We start from the raw sequence: 20,092 nt of genomic DNA, 5'->3' as shown, positions 1-20,092 counted from the left end.
AAGACTGAGTTATGAGCAGAATGTTTTTGGTGTTTGTTTTACATCAGCTCCCTTTAAAAGGCAATGGGCAACAGCTGGCTCTTCTCTAGATCTCAGTTTAGCAGAACTTATTCATTGTCCTCAGAGTATAATTTACGTTCTGCGCAGTGTTTAGCATTGCTCCCTCACACCACTCGGGCCCTGAGTTTAATTCCTGGGGTGCTATCTGCATGTTTTCATGTTTGTGTGAATTTTCTCCAGGTGTTGTGGTTTCTTCCTACAGTCCAAAGACGTACTGGTAGGTTAATTGGCTTCTGGAAAATCTGGCCCTTGGTGTGTGTGTCTGCGTGTGCCCTGTGATGGACTGGCATCCTGCCCAGGGTGTACCCTGCCTTGCGCCCGTTGCTTGCTGGGATAGTCACTGGGGGAGCATGAGCCTCTGAAATGGATGATGTGGTTAGAAAATGGATGGATTATTACCCATTTTTGCTCACAACATACTAAACATTTTCATTCTCGTGAAGAGAATATTGCTGAGATGTCCAGTTAATCAGCTGGCTATAATCAATATGCAATGTTATACACATGTATTTAGTGCCCTGCAGGGCTGAAATGCTATTTAAATGGACCCTGAGACCTGTGATCAACATCACTGAGGCTGTTATTTTATGTTCAGTTTGTTTATTGGTTTTTAGGAAACACAAAGAATATTACATGGTTCCATGTACAGTAATGAAGAAATGTGAACAATCATCATGGCGTGACAGACTTGGTAGCTAAACAAAATGTATAAATCCAGCAATACAAAAAGCAGGAAGAAAGGTGAAGAAAAAAAGTAAACCAGAGATGTGAAAGAGATAACCAAAGGGAAAAGAGAAAAAAAGGTCGTGAAAGAAGAAGTGAAGTGCAGCTCAGGCCTTGTTTTGTAATTGGATTATTTTTTTTAGAATTTGCACTAAGAAACAGAATCCAGTAAAGGCAAGTTGAAAAATCAGCATTAAAATTCAGAATGCTAATTACAAGGATTTCTTTGAGTGGAGATTAGTGACGCTTATATTTGTTAAAAAACTTGTATCATCGTTTAATCTTTTTTCACTTCTTTTGCTCCAAGTAAAAGAAATCGCCCCACAGAAACCACATTTCATAAGAAACTTGCAACAGAATATCAGAAGCGGACCCTGTTAGGAAAGGAGTAAAGAGATTTGGCGTTAACTCAGTCCAGACCCATCTCAAACCATAATTAGTCTGCAGTCTCTCCTCCCACCCGCCTGCATACGCACAGACACTTCTGCAGTGTGTTTTGCAATCCAGCCGGTTCTGGTGTTAGACACTTGATTAGGCCCCAGCGATCATTATCTGGCGGGTTCGGAGCACTTCAAACAGCCAGCGGAAGCCGAGGCTTATCAAATTCTCCAGGTGTTTACTGGATCATCCAAGAGGGGCCCCGTTTTAAAGCCGAGTGTCAACAGTGCGTATCTATTACAAAAGAAGATATGGAAAACAACTCTATTATTTAGATTACTGGGCCCCAGTTCTGCTTTGTAGTACCCTTGTAAGTCCCCTTGATATTTATGACTTTTTTTTTTCTTTCGTCGCTGATAATCAATGTGTGGGCCACGACTTTATACAATAAGCTTCCTTCCTGCTCTCGGAAGCTGGAATCTCGGAGTCGAAATCCCTCACCTGCTCTCAAAGACGCGAACAATAGGAAAAGTTTAAAGATACTCTCGGTGTCATTTTTTTTCCTGTAAACCGCATTACCAGTCTTTTATCTTTAAACCATGTTCTTGGAGTACTTTTGTTATATTCTCCCAGATCTGTAAGGTTTAAGGAAATGGAAAACTCACTAGGTCAGGATATACACATTCCACGGCCTTTTTGATTTTTTTCTTCACAGATGGGGACACACTAACACGACCCTTTTGGCATTTTTTTCACCTATGTGTCATGTTACACTGCGACCTAATGTTCCAGTTTGCCTGCTGTGGTGCCTACAAACTGTTTCAATCCAAAGAGGGTGTAACTCTTTGGAAGCTTTTCTGTAGTGTTGAATTCCACTGGCATGTGCCATAGTCTGGGAGTTACAGTATGAGCAACAGCATGCACGTTTGTGTAAGTGTGTGTGTGTATGAAAATGACTCATGTCAAGGCTGATGTAACTAGACAATTTGTAGAACTGTAATCTGTAATCGGCACTGGTGGAGTGGAATGCATTTCACCATCTTTCAATGGAGACTTAGATGTCTTATCATGCTGAACAAATTAATTACAGCTGCTCCACCATGAAAAATTGCATAAGAACTTAAACTCAATTGCGGTAAAGTGCAGAAAAATCTAATTACGGGAGCACAGTACTGGGAACTGGGAGATCTGCTGTCATGTAGTTTGACAGGTTAGAAGTACACACCTGTTGGCTGAAAAGCCTTCTCTTTCATTACGCTGTCTGGATGGAGTAACCCTGCAGTTGTTAGGTGAAATATACAGTTATCATTTGAAAGATGTCACTGATTTGGTTGTTGAATGTATTTTTCTCAAAAAAAACAAACCCTACAGCTTTAGATCCTGCAATCTGGTTAAACTCCTATCTTTCAGATCAGCGAACGCACCAGGTTAGTGTCCCGCAAACTCACACCGCAGTACCCAGATCAGCGCCCAGTCATCTGGCTGTAATTGCAGAGCCAGTCACAGTGAAACACAATGAGATCGTTCCTCAGTGTCAGAATACTTCGATAGGATCACCAGACTAAACTAGTGAACTCCCACTGGAGGATATTGTGCAAAAGCTTCCAGATTTGTTCATGATTTAGGAGCGACTACACCTCTGGGGTCTTTTCCACAAAACTTCTTTGTACCCAAATGTCAGAAGCAAAATATAATCTTGACTATTTATATTTTTTTGCACACTGGAATGTTCTGTAACAAGATAACGCGGGTTGTGTTGTATTTTCCAGCAATCTCAGTGTTTTTCACATACCCAGGGATCAGTATGGGTCTCACTCTCACCTTTGACACAGATTTTGTGTGGGGTTTCACTCCCACCACCTTGGGAAGACCTGCCTGCTGGGTTTGAATAACTACTCTAAATTACCCCCCACCCCTGGTCTTTAATCTAGACCTATAATGAAGTCAACTGAGCTCCCCAACTTGGTACATTTGCATGAGTGCAGGGGTTTTGGGGTCTCCTTCCTCATATGACCAATAGAGACCATGCGGGCAGCTGCTGAGAACTTTAAAACATAACCAGTTTCATCTGAAAATCATATAACATAATCACATACAAAATACCATATAGCAAACAGCCACTCCCCCTGCAACTCCCAACTGGCAGCCCCCTGAAGCTCAGCAGGTGTGAGCCTGGTCAGTACCTGGATGGAGACCTCTTGGGAAAAACTAAGGTTGCTGCTGGTGTTAGTGGGGCCAGTAGGGGGCACTCACCCTGGAGTCTGTGTGGGTCCTAATGCCCCAGTAAAGGCACCATCCTTTGGATGAGATGTAAAACCAAGGTCCCGACACTCTGTGGTCATTCAAAATCCCAGGGCATTTCTCGAAAAGAGTAGGGGCGTTACCCCGGCGTCCTGGGCAAATTTCCCCCTGGCCTTTGCCAATCATGGCCTCCTAATAATCCCCATCTCTGAGCTGGCTTCATCACTCTGCTCTCTTCCCCACTGAGAGCTGGTGTGTGGGGAGCGGACTGGCGCATCATCCAGGTGGGGCTGCACACTGGTGGGGGTGGAGGAGATCCCCATTACCTCTAAAGTGCCTTGAGTGGAGTGTGCAGAAAAGTGCTGTATACAGTAAGTATAAGGACATTTATTATTATTAAAAATGCCAAAAATGAACAAATTACATAAAGCCCTATGGAGTGTCTCCTACAGATTCATACACCTTTTCACCTGTGAGCTACATAATGGACAAGCGTGATGTGAAGCAGAAGAGGGCAGAGTCTCATACCCCTTGCTCCCTGGCGTTGTCTGTGCCATCAGCTCTTGGATTAATGCATGCTTTGGTTGTGGGGCGACTGAGCACTCAGATTCCTGCGTAATTTCACTGGGCGCATTTGCTAGTCAAGCACCACTTTTTTAAAACTCCTAAGAAATTATCTTAGGCCTTCAACTGCAAATAATTTCTTAATTAATCAACTGTCCTTATATGTTGTTTGTATCCTGATTCCTCAAAAAGGTATAATGCATGTAAAGTATTTGAATTTGAACACATTAAGATTTCCGTTAATGGTTATTTGAAGGGCATTCAAGAATGGGAAATGTCTTCATTAACAGAAGAGTTATAACATCTGTAATGTGTGATACAGTTGGCAGAACCCTAGGTTTAAGTTTTCTCCAACATTACATAATAAGAGTAAAATGCATGATGATCATGGTTTAGATATAGTTTAACATGTGTAACCTTTTTTGCACTATACTCATCAGTTTACAATAGTCTCTGGCTTTAAGAAAACCATATCATTACATTTGAGCATTAGGTACTCTGTGTTTGAAAAGCTTGAGGAATTAACTTATTTTGTTTTATTGTGACATGATCTCGTTTTCCCAGTGGGCTTCTTTTCAGTGATTCCTAGTTAAACAGGTTTACTTATGACTGAGTAATGGATACTCTACATTAAACAATAGTTACTTAACCTCACCTAGGCCTTGTTTGGTGTTTGTTTCCATTTTCTGTCCTGGAGGATTTGTGCACTTCCTAGCTCATTATATCAGAATACATCTACTGTATTTATGGGAGATGGGAGACTTTGCTCCTGTGCCAGTGCCCTCACAAAGAAAGTTCCCAAACCTGTGAAGAAGTCGGGAACTTTCACACATTCAGTCAGATTTCACAGCTCATTCGTCAGAGATTGATGAATTCCCTGGGGACTCCGTTCAGTAACCTACCCCTTAAGCAAAACAAATGTTAGGATATGTAGTTAAAAGCATATCATTTTAATCAGGGGACGGTCTGTTACAATTGTACAACATACTAGTAAGCCCTCATTTCGAATACTGTGTACAATTATGGTCACAATGTTCTAGAAGGGATATTGCTGCTCTGGAATGAGTCCAAAGAAGAGCAACTAGATACATTCTGGGTTTTAAAGGAATGTCCTACACTGCCAGTCTGAAGGAACAGAACCTTTTTTAGTCCTGAACGGAAAATATAGCGAGAGGACCCGATGCAGATATTCCAAATCCTCAAAGGCATTGATGAAGGCAACGTGGGGGATTTCTTCTGAATCGACACAGCTGTGTGAAACACATACCAAAGGAAACAGGTGATAACTTAGTTTTTCCCAGACCTCCTGGGAACAACTAAGGTTGCTGCTGGAAGAGGTGTTAGTGGGGGAAGCAGAGGGCGCTCACCCTGCGGTCTGGGTGGGTCCTAATGCTCCAGTATAGTGACGGGGACACTATACTGTAAACAGGCGCCGTCCTTCAGATGAGACGTAAAACCGAGGTCCTGACTCTCTGTGTCATTAAAAATCCCAGGGCGTTTCTCGAAAAGAGTAGAGGTGTAACTCCAGCGTCCTGGCCAAATTCCCCATTGGCCCTTACCAATCATGGCCTCCTAATAATCCCCATCTATGAATTGGCTACATTACTCTGCTCTCCTCCCACTGAGAGCTGGTGTGTGGGAGAGTATTGGCGCACTATGGCTGCCGTCGCATCATCCAGGTGGGGCTGCACACTGGTGGTGGTGGAGGGGATCCCCATTACCTGTAAAGTGCTTTGAGTGGAGTGTCCAGAAAAAGCGCTATATAAGAGTAAGCAATTATTAATTATTATTAACTACTTGGAAGTGCATTTAGACCAGGAGAGCAACAGGCACCTTTTTTCACTCAAAGGGTGGTGGGAGTCTGGGATAAGCTACCCAGCCACGTTGCTGAAATCAGTACCTTTGGTTTCTTTCAACAAACCGTTGAATGCGTTATTTGGTTTAATTAGGTATGAACTACCAAATGCCCTCCTTTCATTTCTAACCTTTCTCAAGTGGCGAAACTTGAAAACAGCACTACAGTTTAATTACAGGGTCCAGCAGAAAAAATATGCTTTTTGAATGTCAAGCAAAAAATGCATATCCTCTTGTTTTAACTTGTTATTGATGGCAACACCAGTGCAGGATCACAGAGGGGCTTGACTCTGGAATTTAAGTGAATGGGGATATTAACTGGAATAACGGCATGAAAAAGTGCCACTTTTTAACAGAACATGGGTCAGTTGTGCTGCCAGGCTGCATAAAACCTCTGCGAGCTTTTGACCAGATGTCAATGAAGCAAAATCCAGGAGGAGAGTGTTCTCAGCTGTGACCAGTCACAGGTCACAGGTCACAAGGCACTCTCTGGCCAGTCCTTGACAGCCCGTGAATAAAACCACACTCCTTTAAAACTCAGACAGCAGTGACATAAGGGCCTGCTGTTAACTTGGTTATTGGCCACTGTCGATCCTCCTCTTGTTTTTCTTGCTGATTAAGTGACGTGTGAGATGTCAGTCTTTTCTTTTTCAATCCAAAGCAGAAACCTGTTCAAACAGGGAAAACACAACATATCCTCCGATCCAGACTTCCTAGAAGAATAATTCACACATCACAGTTCTAGATCTCCTTAAGAAGGAAACCTCTTTCAGTTTATCGCACACATTTTGGTACTGCAGCCTCTTTGTTAAATGGTTTGTTTGCCAAAACTCATCAAAAGCGGTAAAATGTTCCCACCTATGATACCAAACCATCTGTTTTTTTCCCCCATCTTCATCCTGGTCTGAACCGATTCTTTCTGAAGTAGATTCTCAAAGTAAAAACCTTTAATGCTTCATTGAAATCAGTGGTCCAAAAGTGTCCACTAAGTGAATGCAGAAAACAATGGAAAGACATTAGGAAGTGAAATGTTAGCTTACACAAGAGGGCAGACGTTTGATTATAACACTACAGGTAAGTGACAAGCACCGGTTAGGCTAGAAGAAATTGCTTTCGCATGGTCTCCTGGAAGGATTTTGGGGTGGGAAAATTCTGGCTCATCCCAGCGGAGGAGCTGGATAACCTTTGCCCCTCGCTGATCTCTCCCATCCGTGTCCCTCTTCCGCCAGCAGCTATCGATTGTGTGGTGGGTTCCTGGGGTCCCTGGTCCGAGTGCGGCTCCCTGTGTGGGGTGGGCAGCAAGGAGAGGACCCGCCAGGTGTCCGTGCCTCCGCGCAACGGAGGGGCACCCTGCCCCGACTTAAAGCAGCGACGAGGCTGTTTTGGGCACAACGCCGTCTGCAACTCTGCCAGAGGTAATCCCGTCTCCTCCCCTGTGTGTGCCAGCTGAACAGCTGAACCGAGTAGTGTTCGCTAGTATTGGGGAACTGATTAATCCTAACCCTTCTGCACCGAGCTCCCCTGTGTTGTAACTCGGGCTTCCTAAAAAAGTAGAATTTCCCTAATTTGTGGAAATCTTGGGAGCAAGGAAACCCAGATTGATCAATAAGGATTGTCTCAGCTTCCCCAGTATTCAGGTAAATATTCATATTTAGGTGACTTTACTCTTGTTTTACCACAATGCTTTCATCCTTGCAGTGTGTTTTCCTGGAGTCCCTCTTCTGCAGTATTTTAAGGGGAACTGCAGTCCTAATTACTAAGACCGGTTATTAAATCTCAGTGACAAAATAAATTGGCGTTATTGCAAAATTGAACAAATTTCGAATTAAGTTCAAAACTTTCTGAAAGTACCATGTGGCAGACCAAGTGACTTAAACCTGAGTAGGTTTAACCCCCCCTCCCACCTTAAAAGTCAAAACCTCAAACCTTCTTATATATCAGTCCGGATATATTCACTATTTCTGTGTAATTTTATTAAACATGGGTGTTAAAGAGCAAAGGTGAGAGCAAATTATGACATGTTAGTGACCCTTCCTGCTCACTAGTCTCTGTAAGTGAAGGAGAAACATGGTCTCCTTACCACGTTCATCCTTTCTTGTCTTTTTGAACTCATGTTCACTGTCGAGCAATTGGCTTTTCAGAACAGAGTGCTCACACACAAAACGGCAGATCAGATCAGCAGAAAGTCAAACTGTTTCTTTTTCCAAGGGGTATTCAACCACCCAAGAGATGGGTAGTAAACACGGGCACTGCCTCTGGTCCCATCGACAAGGTTCTCATGGAGATTCAGCATGACGTACGATCAAATAAGTACCGATTGTGCAGCAGACATTTTACCACAGAAATGTTCTAATGTAATCTGCATGCTGAGTTAGCAAGTAGTATTTGTCGACAAAACCGTCTCGATATGTTGAGTCGATGTGTCTATATGTTGAATTCAATTCAATTGCACACATTCAGATCAGCTCTTCCAGCGATGGCACAGGCGATGGTGCAGCCAGTCCTCCAACAAAAGTGCCGTCATTTTTCTTGCAGGTGTGACTTGCTATAAAATAACCACCAATGTAAATGACAGAGCACTTTCGCAAAACTTGAAAACAAATGTGTGGATTTTAGTTGTTTGGCAGGTTGCTCTTTTTATTACATTAATTAAAGTATCTAAAACACATCTTGTCTTGTACTGTATGTGTTGGTGTCATGAAAATATTTAATATTAATATAGTAGCGAAATTCACTTGGTCTAAAGCTTTCTTGCTACGTAATAGGGCTGTTTTCAAGTCACCGGAAGTTTTGCTGCCTCATTCTGAATCACAGACAATGATGGCACTGCGCAGCTCTCGAAATTTAGTCTATTTTCCGTAGACTAATCTGTATGTTTCCGTATACTTGGTAGTGTCATTGTGGTTTGAGATGCACTCATCACTGCCAATTCATTATAACCCCGAACTGTAAAAATAACATTGCGGTTCCCCTTTAATATGGCTTTGCTCTCTTCTGGTTCTTTCAGGATTTGTTGTTGAGTCTGTTTTAATCCTTGTGGAGTTCTTGATCACAGTTGGAACAAGGAGAACATCTGCAGCAGCTGCATCCCTTCACTGGCAAGAGCTCAGTGCTGCCGCAGTGTTAAAACATTCAGTCTGTTTAGGGTTTGATGTGGCAAAAGAGGCTGCATTGTCTTTGAACCTTAGCACAGCTCTGCTAAGGGATGAAACGCAAGATAAAATTTGGACTATATGGTCTCTACTACACCCTTTTCAAAAAGGTTCTAAAGAATGTTTTGCTTTATAAAATGCACACTGTACTGTTTGAAGATAACTGTATTTGTGGACATTAAAAGAGTAAGGGGCAGAGCAGTGGCACTGTGGCTAAGGATCTGCACCTGTGGCTGGAAGGTTGCCGGTTCAAATCCCGCAGCTGGCAGAGGAATCCTACTCCATTGGGCCCCTGAACAAGGCCCTTAACCCCAGCTGTCCCAGGGGTGCTGTACAGTGGCTGACCCTGTGCTCTGACCCCAAGCTTCTCTCCCTTTTTTTGTGTCTCATGGAGAGCAAGCTGGGGTACTGTATGTGAAAAGACAAATTCCTAATGCAAGAAATTGTATATGGCTAATAAAGTGATCTTATCGTATCTTATTATGGACTCTTGTTATTCTTGGCTTGATTTTAGAAGGCTCTCTCCCTCTTTCATCGGATTTCCCAGTGTGTTTCCCAGTGTAACATAACACAGTGCTTTCTGACTGTGACTGAGATTCCACCAGCCTGCAGGAGTCAAGGCTGGGATTAAATGGCCCGAGCTTTCTAGGCAAAATGGAGAATCCTAGCAACTCCTAGTTCCCAGGAGGTGGCAGGATGTCTGTGAAGCTCGTGTCAGGCTCTGTGGTGTTGACGCTGTCCAGAGGAGAATGGATCGATGAGCTAGTTGATTGGAAGGCCATGTCTGTCCTTCCATATTATTGATCCTCTGTACAGGAGCTGTTATTGTGAACTCGGCAGTACAGAAGCATTTGATGAACCCCAATGCAGTGGATTTAGACTGAAAGGTTTTGAGGTGTTGAAGAGCAGGTAGGGCTCTGATCCTGTAATCGGAAGATTGTGGGTTCGATTCCCAGTTTAGGGCACTGCTGTTGTGTGACCTCTGAGAAATGAAGGATAATGGATTTAATCTGATGTGTTATTGAGCTGTTGTTTCCCCTTTCAGAGGTGGCCAAAATCTTGCCTGATTCCTTTAAAAGGAACTTCAAAGACCCCTGGAGACGGCCACACATGCTTATGAAGGAGGAGAAGCCCAGGTAGGCCCTCTGTTGAGTTGACTCTCTTGGAATAGCTCACAGGTCAAAATCCTGGACAGAGAGGACATATTAACATTTGGGATAGTTATAAGCAGCTTTTCCATTATTTTTAACTAAGTGTCAGAAACTATTTTTCTGCAGTATTTAAAATGTTACAGAGCAATGCTAATAACCATTTTTTATTTAAAAAAATGAAAACTGGATGGGATTTAATTTCTGCAATAGTGCTTTACCATAATATGGGAAAGGTCAAAATGTTGGTACAACCTTATTTCTCTTCTTTAGAGATTTGAGGGAACAAGTAGAGGTTAATTCTACACTGAAAAGCATACAAAAAAACGTCATCTTTGGGCTGTGGATCCACCTGTTCATTTGTGATTTTCTTTTTTTCCTATCGCTCAGTGTGGAAATAGCCTCTACATGTTCTTCTATTCAGTTTGGTAACTGAAGGTAATCTATTGTCTGTCTGTCTCTACCTGGCATATTGAATATTTGACATTGACCAAGAAGGAGTGTGTGAACAATGGCACATGGCAATGGCAAAACCGTGAAAAAGTATACAAAGGTTGTGTTGTTTAAAAATATAGTGTCTGTTGTTGTCAGATCACCCTGTTGAGGATTTTTCAGAATATTTGGCAAGTTTTTGCAGTTTTCTTGCCTAACCATAGATGTTATTTTCAGCACTTCGACTGTACTCTCCATCTTGTTTCAGTTTGGTCTTCCATTATTGCACCACTAGTGTGGTCACAAACAACAAAAAAAAAACCCACAAATGACTGCAGGAAAACAATTTTATTACTTCATTATAAATACTTCTGTGTGTATCCTGCCTTGAGCCCGTTGCTCATAGGCTCCAACTTCAGCCATTCTCCTCAGCTGTGGGCTCTGTTAGGGTTCTAGAAGGTGCTGAGGCATTCCCTTTCAGTGATTATCACAGGATAATTTCATCACTACAGAGAAGAACACAGACGGTGCTGTCCAAAACCATAACCCATACCTTCACCATCGGGAATGAGATGACGAGAGTCACTGCAGGTCAGAGCCCATGGCAGAGTCACTGACAGCACTTAGCCAAAATCTTGTCTTGGGGGGGTGGGAGAAATCGGGGCACCACCATGAAAACTGATCTGAACTCAGAGAGGCCATGCAGACTCCACCCAGACAGACACAGAGGTCCTGTAAGACCCTAGCTGCAATGCTAAATCCCCTGCCACACCTGAACCATAATTCCAAAAACACAAATTCAAGTTCTTCTTCCTTGATTTATAATGTTTTTCCGTTTGGATCTCTTTAGAAAATCTGGTATAATTGATTATTAACCTCTAGATAATATATATTTTTAAATATTTACTGAGTGGAAATGTTCGTCTTGTTGGGTCCCAGCTTTCATTTCCACGGGCCATTTCATCCTAGATCCTTCGCGATCCTGCTGTGTATTTGAAAATCAAATACTGTTCACTCAAACCAGAGGTCTTGAATGATTTCTAAAGCATCATTTCATTAAGAACGTCACATTCTAATTTCACTCTGGGTGCAGCAGACTTATTTGTGCATTTGGAGGTATTGTATATTGTTCATGGTGGCTTAAACAAATTTAACTGGATGTCATATGAATGCAATTTGTCAGCCTGTCCTGGCTTCTTGCATCCGTTTCTATATATTTTTCCAGAGCTAAGAAATTAAGGAGGAAACCTTATAATGCAAAATAAAGCCTCCAAATACAATAGGATATTCAAACTTCCACATACAGTATGTAAAATACACCAACAGTAGAAACGTGGTAAATGTCTGCTACTGCTCTTTAAAACTGCAACCCATTGCATTTCCAAGGAAAACTGTGCTCACTCTTGAACATAAGATTTATACTTGTGAAAGTCTTGCATAATGTGCTATTGAGTAAAAAAATAGCCTGAAAAAATATCTGACGATCGGATTGCGTACCATTACAATAGAAAAATCAGTCAGCCCTAAAATTAGGTATAGAACCTTAGTCAAGTTATTGTAATAGTTACTTTTAGTAAGACATTGAGATTAGTGTTGTCTTAACAACGGGCTCCTTTCTACAGATAAGGTTTCTTCTTCATGATTATTCTCATCTTAAATATTTTTTCTGATTCCTTTAATACTAAATATTATTATAAAGACGTTGTGTATCTTCTCCTGTGACATAGTTATAAAATGATACAGAAAATATATTGGATCTTTGCTCTCAGTATTAGAGTTTCATAGTCTCTGCCAAGAAGTTGCAAAATAATTTCCTTTTGTTCAATTTGTCTTTAGTATGCCATCATCATCAGAGTCCTGTGGGTTTTCTGTCATCTTCTGCTGTGCAAATGGCTGCTGCGTGATAAGCTACTCAAAGCTCTCTTTATTTTTTACTGCAGGGAATAAGAGGCAGAGACATTTACTGTAGGGTGCTGTAACATTCCTTATCAGCATCACATTGTTGTATCTGAAACATGGTTGAAAAGTGCAACGGCCTTCTTACTGCAAAGATGAAAAATGAACAAGTAAAAAACACATGCACTACAGTTCCCCCAGAAGCATAAAATGTCTTGGTTTGAAGGCTTTTCTTTTGTCAAATTGAAACGTGCATCACAGTAGCTTACCAGTGCGTGGCCCTACCTTAGATTGAAATGGGTTTTACTGGTAAAGAATTTAATTACATTCCGCCTGAGGAGGCAGATTATAATTAAAAAATAAGAAAGGATACAAAGCTGAGAATTAGACATTCCAGACCTGACCCTGAGATCAAATTACTTTTCTCAGATAAGTTGGCCAAACAACCTTTTGTGAAGGACCTATGTTTCTCACACTGTAAAAAATTAAATGACCTTGTATGGGAATTAACATTTAACAAGTCTCGACAGCATGGGAGGACAAGGCAGCAGAGCTCCTTATTTCCAATTACAGAGTTGGCACTGGCTATGCATGTTGCCTTAGCTGCCAGTTCTTCACTTGTTCACAATGAACATTTCAAACCCAGGTGTTTTCGGTTCACTTTCTTATGTGGTGGTGTCAAACATATTGCACGTGAGCTGCTGGAAAGGCGTTTATAATTTTGAAAAATAATGTTGAAGTTGTGCAACACAGAACTGGACCTGGTTTGTCATTGAAGTAAATCTGTTTACTTCTTCCTAAGCTGCAGGTGTACAGGGGGTGGTGTTTTACTGAAGAAAAAAAAGTACAGTCTTGTGTTTTCTCTTTGAAGGCGTGCAAACGAGCAAAAATATTTTTCATGTCAGACACAACCTTCTTAGTTATCCTTCCAAAAAATGACCTTCAGGTCTCTATGGACCCCAGTATCTTTAGAGAACTGGGACATTTCTCTATATACACCTGTGGGCCATTAACCAGCTGTTGTTGTAAAGGTATACATGAACTTTAATTAAATTTCCTCGTGCCAAGAGTGTTGCTGTTAAAATCTCTTGGAAATGTATTCACCAAACTGAAGGCCCAAAGGAATATAACCGACCATTCCTAAAATAAAAGTCTTTCATCCAAGGAAATGTCTAATCCAAGCACGTTTTCAGGTTACTATGTATTTGAGTTGTGTGACGAACAAAAGGATGATGAAGTGTGTCCTTGCCCAGACAGGATGGGTGTAGTCACACCTTTCCATTCTGGTCTTTTTTTAAGCCATTTTGTTTATTTTTATACCCTTAGCGAACATCTATTAATAAGCTGGCTCCAAATACAAACCTCTTGCTCTCGAGATTTATTTAAAACTGTTCGTTGCTAGAGACTTCCTGGTCGATAATACGTGACCCACGAAAACCTTGACAAATAAAAAAGACAAGTCTAATAGGTTATATTTATTATCTTCTATGGTTCTGGGATTGGATCTTCTCGATGGAATAAAAGTGACTACATTTTTCCCACCTGCAACAAATTAAATTTGTGCCCCAATTGACTTTTAGGAACCTTTGCTATTTTAAAGGCACTGAATGACCTGTTATCTTCCAGAACCCTTGTGAATTTACCACGGCTTGCTTTCTCAGACAGGCGTATCTCTGGCTCCAGTTTCCTCCTGTGGCTCAGACTGGCAGTGGGTGGTGTTCTTGCCTGGGAGGGCAATGTGGCCTTTTGAAAGAACACAGCGCTGCAAAGGACAACCCACACCAGCGTTTCTCAGGCTGTTATCCAAATCTGTAGAACAGCAACACTCTCATTTTTCTGTTAAGATTTGGAACTTCAAAGATTCTAATTTATCTAAACGAAGGGAGAAGAAAACAATCTTTAAAAGCTTCTTAACTAAGATTGATAGGAAGGTTTTATTTCTACTATTTTCTTAAAGCTAGATCGAGATTTCTAATGATATGAGCCACGTTAAAAGAAGTGAAAATACTCCACCTCTGAGAATTCAGTGAGAGTCGAGCTTTGGCCTTCACTCTGCGTCACGCAGTGTATAGGTCTTACAGCACAGGCCCTGCTGTTGTAGGACCAACGCTATAAAGTGAAGCAAGCAAGCTTCAGGGAAGTAAAAGGAGGTGTAAAATAGGGCTTAACGGAAAACAAGAAGAAATTGAAAGCATTGTTCACTTGCTTCTCATGGTCCAAAAAATGCTGTTAATTTTTCTTATGCTTTTATCCAGCTGACTTGCATTTGCACCCACGTATACAGGTGGGATATTTTAGGGAAACAATTTGGGTGCGGTAACTCTCTAAAGGTTTTGACAGCAGTGTCTTAACCTGGGTTTTCAACCCACAACCTTCCAGGTTTGAGTCCAGAACCCCTGGCCACTGCCCCACCCTGCTACCTGCAGTGGGCTCTAAAATGACTGAAGAAAAGATTCAGTGCAGTAAAGATCTAGAGGACGGTAGCCTTGAACATTCTTTCTTTCTTGTACATTGAAATTATAGACCTTTGTACTGAAAAGGTATCCATGCACTATGGTGTGCTCTTTCCCACCCTGTTCCTGAAAACAAGCATTTTCCTCCCAGAGGAAGGCTTTCAGCTTGCCACCTTATAGCACTGCTCGGGAAAGCAAAAGGCTCATTAAGACAGGCGCCCCATGGCGACTCCAGCAGTTTACAGTGAGGTTAGCTGACTTTCACTCCTCCAGTAAACGAAAACGACAGTGGAGAACTTACAAACAGGACATAAATCCTCCTTTACAAATCTTACAGATGTAACTTCGTTGCCAAAACTCAGGGTTGACGGTGTAATGCCATATTTTGGATTTAAGAGAGCATATTTTTGGTTTCTTTTTACCAACTACTTAGAAATGTGGTTCTTTCAACTTTGTGGTTTGCACCCCGAGGGAATTGTTTGATTAAACCATTAAGCAATGCAGTTTCCCACTCGGTAAAATATGGAGCACAGCCCATTTGTCTTCCTGTGGTTTTAGAGGAGATCAGTGACTTATGTACAGAAATCTCTAAAAGAGAAGATGCCTTTTTTCTAACCGGAACTAAATTTGAGTTTGCTCACCTTTACCAACCTTTAAATTTAAATTTCAGCATTTTAAGTAAAATCCATGTTTCAGTATGACTGTGCCTAAAATCTAGTACACTATTGAACATAAGGTGCAAAAATAGGAGAAATCGATGCATTACTTCCTCTTTCTTTTCTGCACTTAAGCCTGTGTGTTTTTATACTCTCCTCTAAGACATAAAATGATCTTTGATGTCATTGTATTCATAGTGCTTTAACGTGCAGCTGCCTGCTTTTCGACTCCAGCAATTCTTTTGACAATTTCCTTTGTCCGAAACTTCACAAATGTTTAGGATATTACATGATCCGGCCCATATGAAATCAAAATAAAGCTTCTGTAACTCCGACCTGGAAAAATGTTTATATAGATTCCATAAGAATTTATCCTGAAGGGTGTAAAGAGGAATTCCCTCAGGAGTAAAGGAAAAATGGACAACAGTGTTGACCCAAAAGGTGTGGAGAGCAGTCTTCCATCACTGTCAGTCCTTACTGTCAGTTTACACGGGACAGGATCAAACTCTTGTGGCCGTAATTAATTACCTCTAACAAAAACGGCTCCAGGAAATCTAGTGTAAGGAATTCTGACGACTGCGTTATCTTAGAATCCTTGGAATCGCTGGAGGCAAATGTAGAGGGCAAATGAGATGCGATCAGTGGATGAAAACAGCTTTTTGCAGTTCAATTTCTAGAGGCCAAGTTTGCTGCAGGAAGACAAACTGAAGTCGTGAAGCACGACGGAGGTTTTAATCCAGGACAGCATGAAGTGAGAAGGAAGAGCGCTTGATAAAGACCCTACAAACGAGTCGTCAGTTTATAGATCAGAATTACTTCTGAGCTATAATTAATGTGAATGGGCAGACCCCCTTCACATTAACAACAAGGGAATAATTCATATTAAGGGAATTGAACTCCTTGGACTGCCTTGCTCTGTGTTTGCCCTTTGTCTCCATTCCAGCTTATTCTAAGTTTAGCAGTATGTAAGATCATTATTAAAGCCAGATGTATTCTTTCCACCCAATTCACTAAGAAGACTTGACAAGCAGAAGGAGGCCTAGTGTCCGTTTAAAATCATGTTTTCTGCGGGTTGAGAGCTGTCGTGCTTCTGAGTCTGCGTGGCAGTATTCCCAGGTTTATAACGTCGTTCTGCTCTGCCGCCCAGCTACTGCGTGTACCTGCGAGTGAAGCAGGCCAGCCTGCCGTGTCGTCTGGGCTTCTGGGCCACCCAGCTGGTGAGGGAGCGAGCCGTCTGCGTGGAGTGTCAAGGAGACGCGATGGGCAGCAGGGGGCGCTGTGATGGAGAGGGCCTGGAAGGAACGAGGTAAGATGCCTTACGGTAACGCCCACGGACGTACAGATGCTTCTGTCTAAACTCGAAATGAAATTAACCTGGGGTAACCATCTGGGTGTCCCAAACCTACCACTAGCCCTGGTGATACAGAGACACTTCTGTTTTATTTTCAAGTGTCGTTCGGTGTTCTTTTTCGTGGAGGGGCGATGCGTTTAACTGCCGAACATCTCGGAGTTTGAACCGCTCGCTGGATCGGTTTTCGTGCACGTCCATTTACATTGTGCAATACCAGCACCTGCTGTAGCAGCAGCCATTGCTAGCTGAGCTGGAGCTGGAGCTGGAGCTGGAGCTGTGCGTTAAGTGTTCGTGACCGTGTCCAATCCTGTCGGAACGCGCACGGACTTGCTTTCGGTCGGAGTTCAGTCCTAATGAAATGGCACAATACGCACCTGCTGTGAACGCAGTCATTACAGCCATGAGGGCTCTCCCACGAAAAGAACATGCCGTGCAATCGATTCCACTGAACTGAAAGTTCATTTAGGATAACGCAGGTATTGTATGACAAAATGTGCTATCCCGTGATGATCACATAAAGTCCGGGATAATGAAGTATCTAATATTTACGAGATAACACATGGGATATTTAATTTCATTGGTTGGCAGCCATGTTCCCGTAATTACAAGCGCTAACAGAATATTAACATTGATTTGTTTGAAGTTGCAGTGGAGAAATGGTTTGACGTCGGGATTCCACCCGTGTACGAATCCCACATGCAGCCCGTGAAAAGCCCTTCTTTCACCGTCTTCCTTTCTTGCTGTTATGTTGCAGGACGTTTTGGACTGCAGCGTCGGTGCCGGGGTGCCAGGGGTCGTGGGTCCGCGAGTCCTCCGCAGAGGAGTGCAGGTGTCCGGCGCATTCCTTCATTTTCGTGTAGGCGGCGCGTCAGGCGCCCACGAACACGCGGGGAACTTTTCGGGGGGGTAAAGTGGGGGACAAAAACCTGCCAGCCACCGTGGAATCGTCACAGCCTGATGACGTAGGAACGAGGATCTGCCTTCTTGTTAGACGTCTTTTGATACACCTCATGTAATAAATCTTACTTTTTACGCGCACGAAAACCGTATATAACGCCACATAAATGTGTACCTTTTACTTCAAAGCACAAAAAATATCTGTAAGCCTTTTTACCTCTGAAACTTTGCTATCTACCTCCATAAATGCAGCTGCATTTAAATATATAAATATATTATTTTGCTGTATAAATGTTCTACTCTACTTGTTATTATAATTTAGTATGAGAGCTGCTCTTCAACAGCAGCTCATTTAATCCCACAGCTACTGTGTTCTAATCCTTTCTGTACCGAGAGCACTCAGAGCACAGCTGAGTCAAACGGAAGTCTGTGCACTAGGCTTTCAGATAAAGGAGCTCATGCAATATCTGAATTTGGGGATATATTCAGATGTTTTTCAAGCACAAGGCCATCAATCCCCCAAGCTTTTATTCTGGGAGGTATTTCTTGAGAAATTTAAAATAATGTGTGTATCATAGTTGTATGACATTGGATCACAAACCTCTTTGAATAGGGTCCTTTGATATCTCTGTGGTGATCTTTCTTTCCCATATTACTTCATTGTCAGGAGACCACATGCTAGGATTCTATATGGAGGGGGAATTCAAGACACTAGGGGCCGTAGTTCACTTATTGAAACCCTGTCCATAGAAGCCTGTGTTGAGGTAAATGTCTGCAGAACTGACCCAGTATGTTAAGGATTCTGTGTGTTTTCATACTACTTATTAAAAGTATTTCAGTGAAATACTGGAAACATTTCACTGATTCTGTTATTTAAGCTAAAAAATCTGTACCCTTGAAGTGGACCTCAATGTTAGTTTTTTCTAAAGTACTTCTCCATTTGCTGAGGTGACTAACCTCTAGAGTTTAATTGTCTTTCCCAGTTTTTATCCTTACTATTCTTATCATTGTCATTAATGTTTATCATTTCCATGATATCTTATCTGTGTTTTTTTAAATGATTGAAGTTCAAAAACATACTTTCACCAATGCTTTTAATTGCAGTGTGAAATTTGCTTACACAGACGATTATAACGACCAAAGAAATCCTTTCAAAGCTCAGGGCTTTCAGAAATAAAAGTGGGTCTCAGCTCAGTATAAGTTTCGGTGTTACCTTGTAGTCGCTGGTGTGCTCCAAAAGCACACCAGCACACCAGCTCCAAAAGCACACCAAAAGAGTTCACACAGATGTTTGGTAAAATCTGTTAGGAGAGAGGAATTGAACTAAAAATGCTTTGAAAATGACTTTTTCATTCAGATTGAATTTATTTTTTGCAACGAAATCCAAGTGTCTGAGCAAGGTTTAGACACATGAAGAAATTAAATTGGATAAAGAGATTCTTGACTTTGCCCAGTGAACACAGGTGTGGTCGATTCAGAATATGATAGCACAGAAGTGTACAAAGTATCTATCAGGGAAGTAATTATTAAATATAGTAATGAAGAAAAGCTAGTGTGATATATTTGAACACACAACATTGTTGTGTTTCATAAAATGCTATATCAGCACATTAAGTGTATAACAAAATATACTGTACACCACAAGTAATTTCAGTCATTGACAAAATGCTATCACAAGAGAAATACCAATCCAAAACAGCTGCTTTAGCTCTTTTAAGTAGGAAAAGAGTTGTGTTTTGCTTCTGGTCAATTCCAGGTCCTTCTACTGAATATGATTGGGATTACAGTAATTTATGTACTTTTACTGTAAGGGAAAAAAAATCATGCATAACTTATTTTTAATGACAGAAAATAGAGGAGTCCTGCAGGATCTTGTTTTTTTGTTTTGAAGCCCAGTTTCTCCTCTGTGGTCCCATCCTAGGCTTCTCATTTCAGATAACTCGGCATAGCCTACATGGAACACAGTAGCCACCAAAGTGATTCATGTCCTTGCTGGACTGCTACTCAAAGCTGGTTCAACATTTGCTGTCACAGTCTGTCAAGGGAATAGATTTGGAGGGAACTGTATGTGTAAAATGGAATGCTATTCAAAATGATTTTTTATCGTATTGTTTTATAACCTTCCAACACTGTATGTATACTGTATATAAAACATATATACTACCAAAGTTGTAACTCTGATGCTTATTTGTCTAGACGTCAAACCCACCATTTTTGTATTTTCAAATAGCACCAGAACTCCTATAATAAATTGTGGATTTTTAATTTTTTGTTTTGTTTCATAAAA

At 41.6% G+C, this 20,092-nt stretch overlaps 1 protein-coding gene across 2 annotated transcripts in view; it reads left to right on the top strand.

The window, feature by feature from the left end:
* Positions 1–20,070, top strand: part of LOC148818945 (somatomedin-B and thrombospondin type-1 domain-containing protein) — a 33,941-nt gene extending 13,871 nt beyond the window's left edge. Inside the window, exons 2-5 of one of the 2 annotated variants that reach the window (XM_088935968.1) lie at positions 7,053–7,235; positions 10,018–10,108; positions 16,705–16,863; positions 17,663–20,070. In XM_088935968.1, coding sequence (XP_088792094.1) covers positions 7,053–7,235; positions 10,018–10,108; positions 16,705–16,863; positions 17,663–17,768 — 539 coding nt within the window. In that variant the 3' untranslated portion in view covers positions 17,769–20,070. Of the gene's footprint in view, positions 1–7,049; positions 7,236–10,017; positions 10,109–16,704; positions 16,864–17,662 lie in introns of both variants that reach the window. The other variant, XM_088935967.1, reaches the window with a different exon arrangement.
* The last annotated feature ends 22 nt before the right edge of the window (positions 20,071–20,092 follow it).

This window comes from Atractosteus spatula, chromosome 17, assembly GCF_055471065.1.
Source record: "Atractosteus spatula isolate fAtrSpa1 chromosome 17, fAtrSpa1.hap1, whole genome shotgun sequence".
Lineage (NCBI taxonomy): Eukaryota > Metazoa > Chordata > Actinopteri > Semionotiformes > Lepisosteidae > Atractosteus > Atractosteus spatula.
This window is presented reverse-complemented; position numbering and strand designations above follow the sequence as displayed.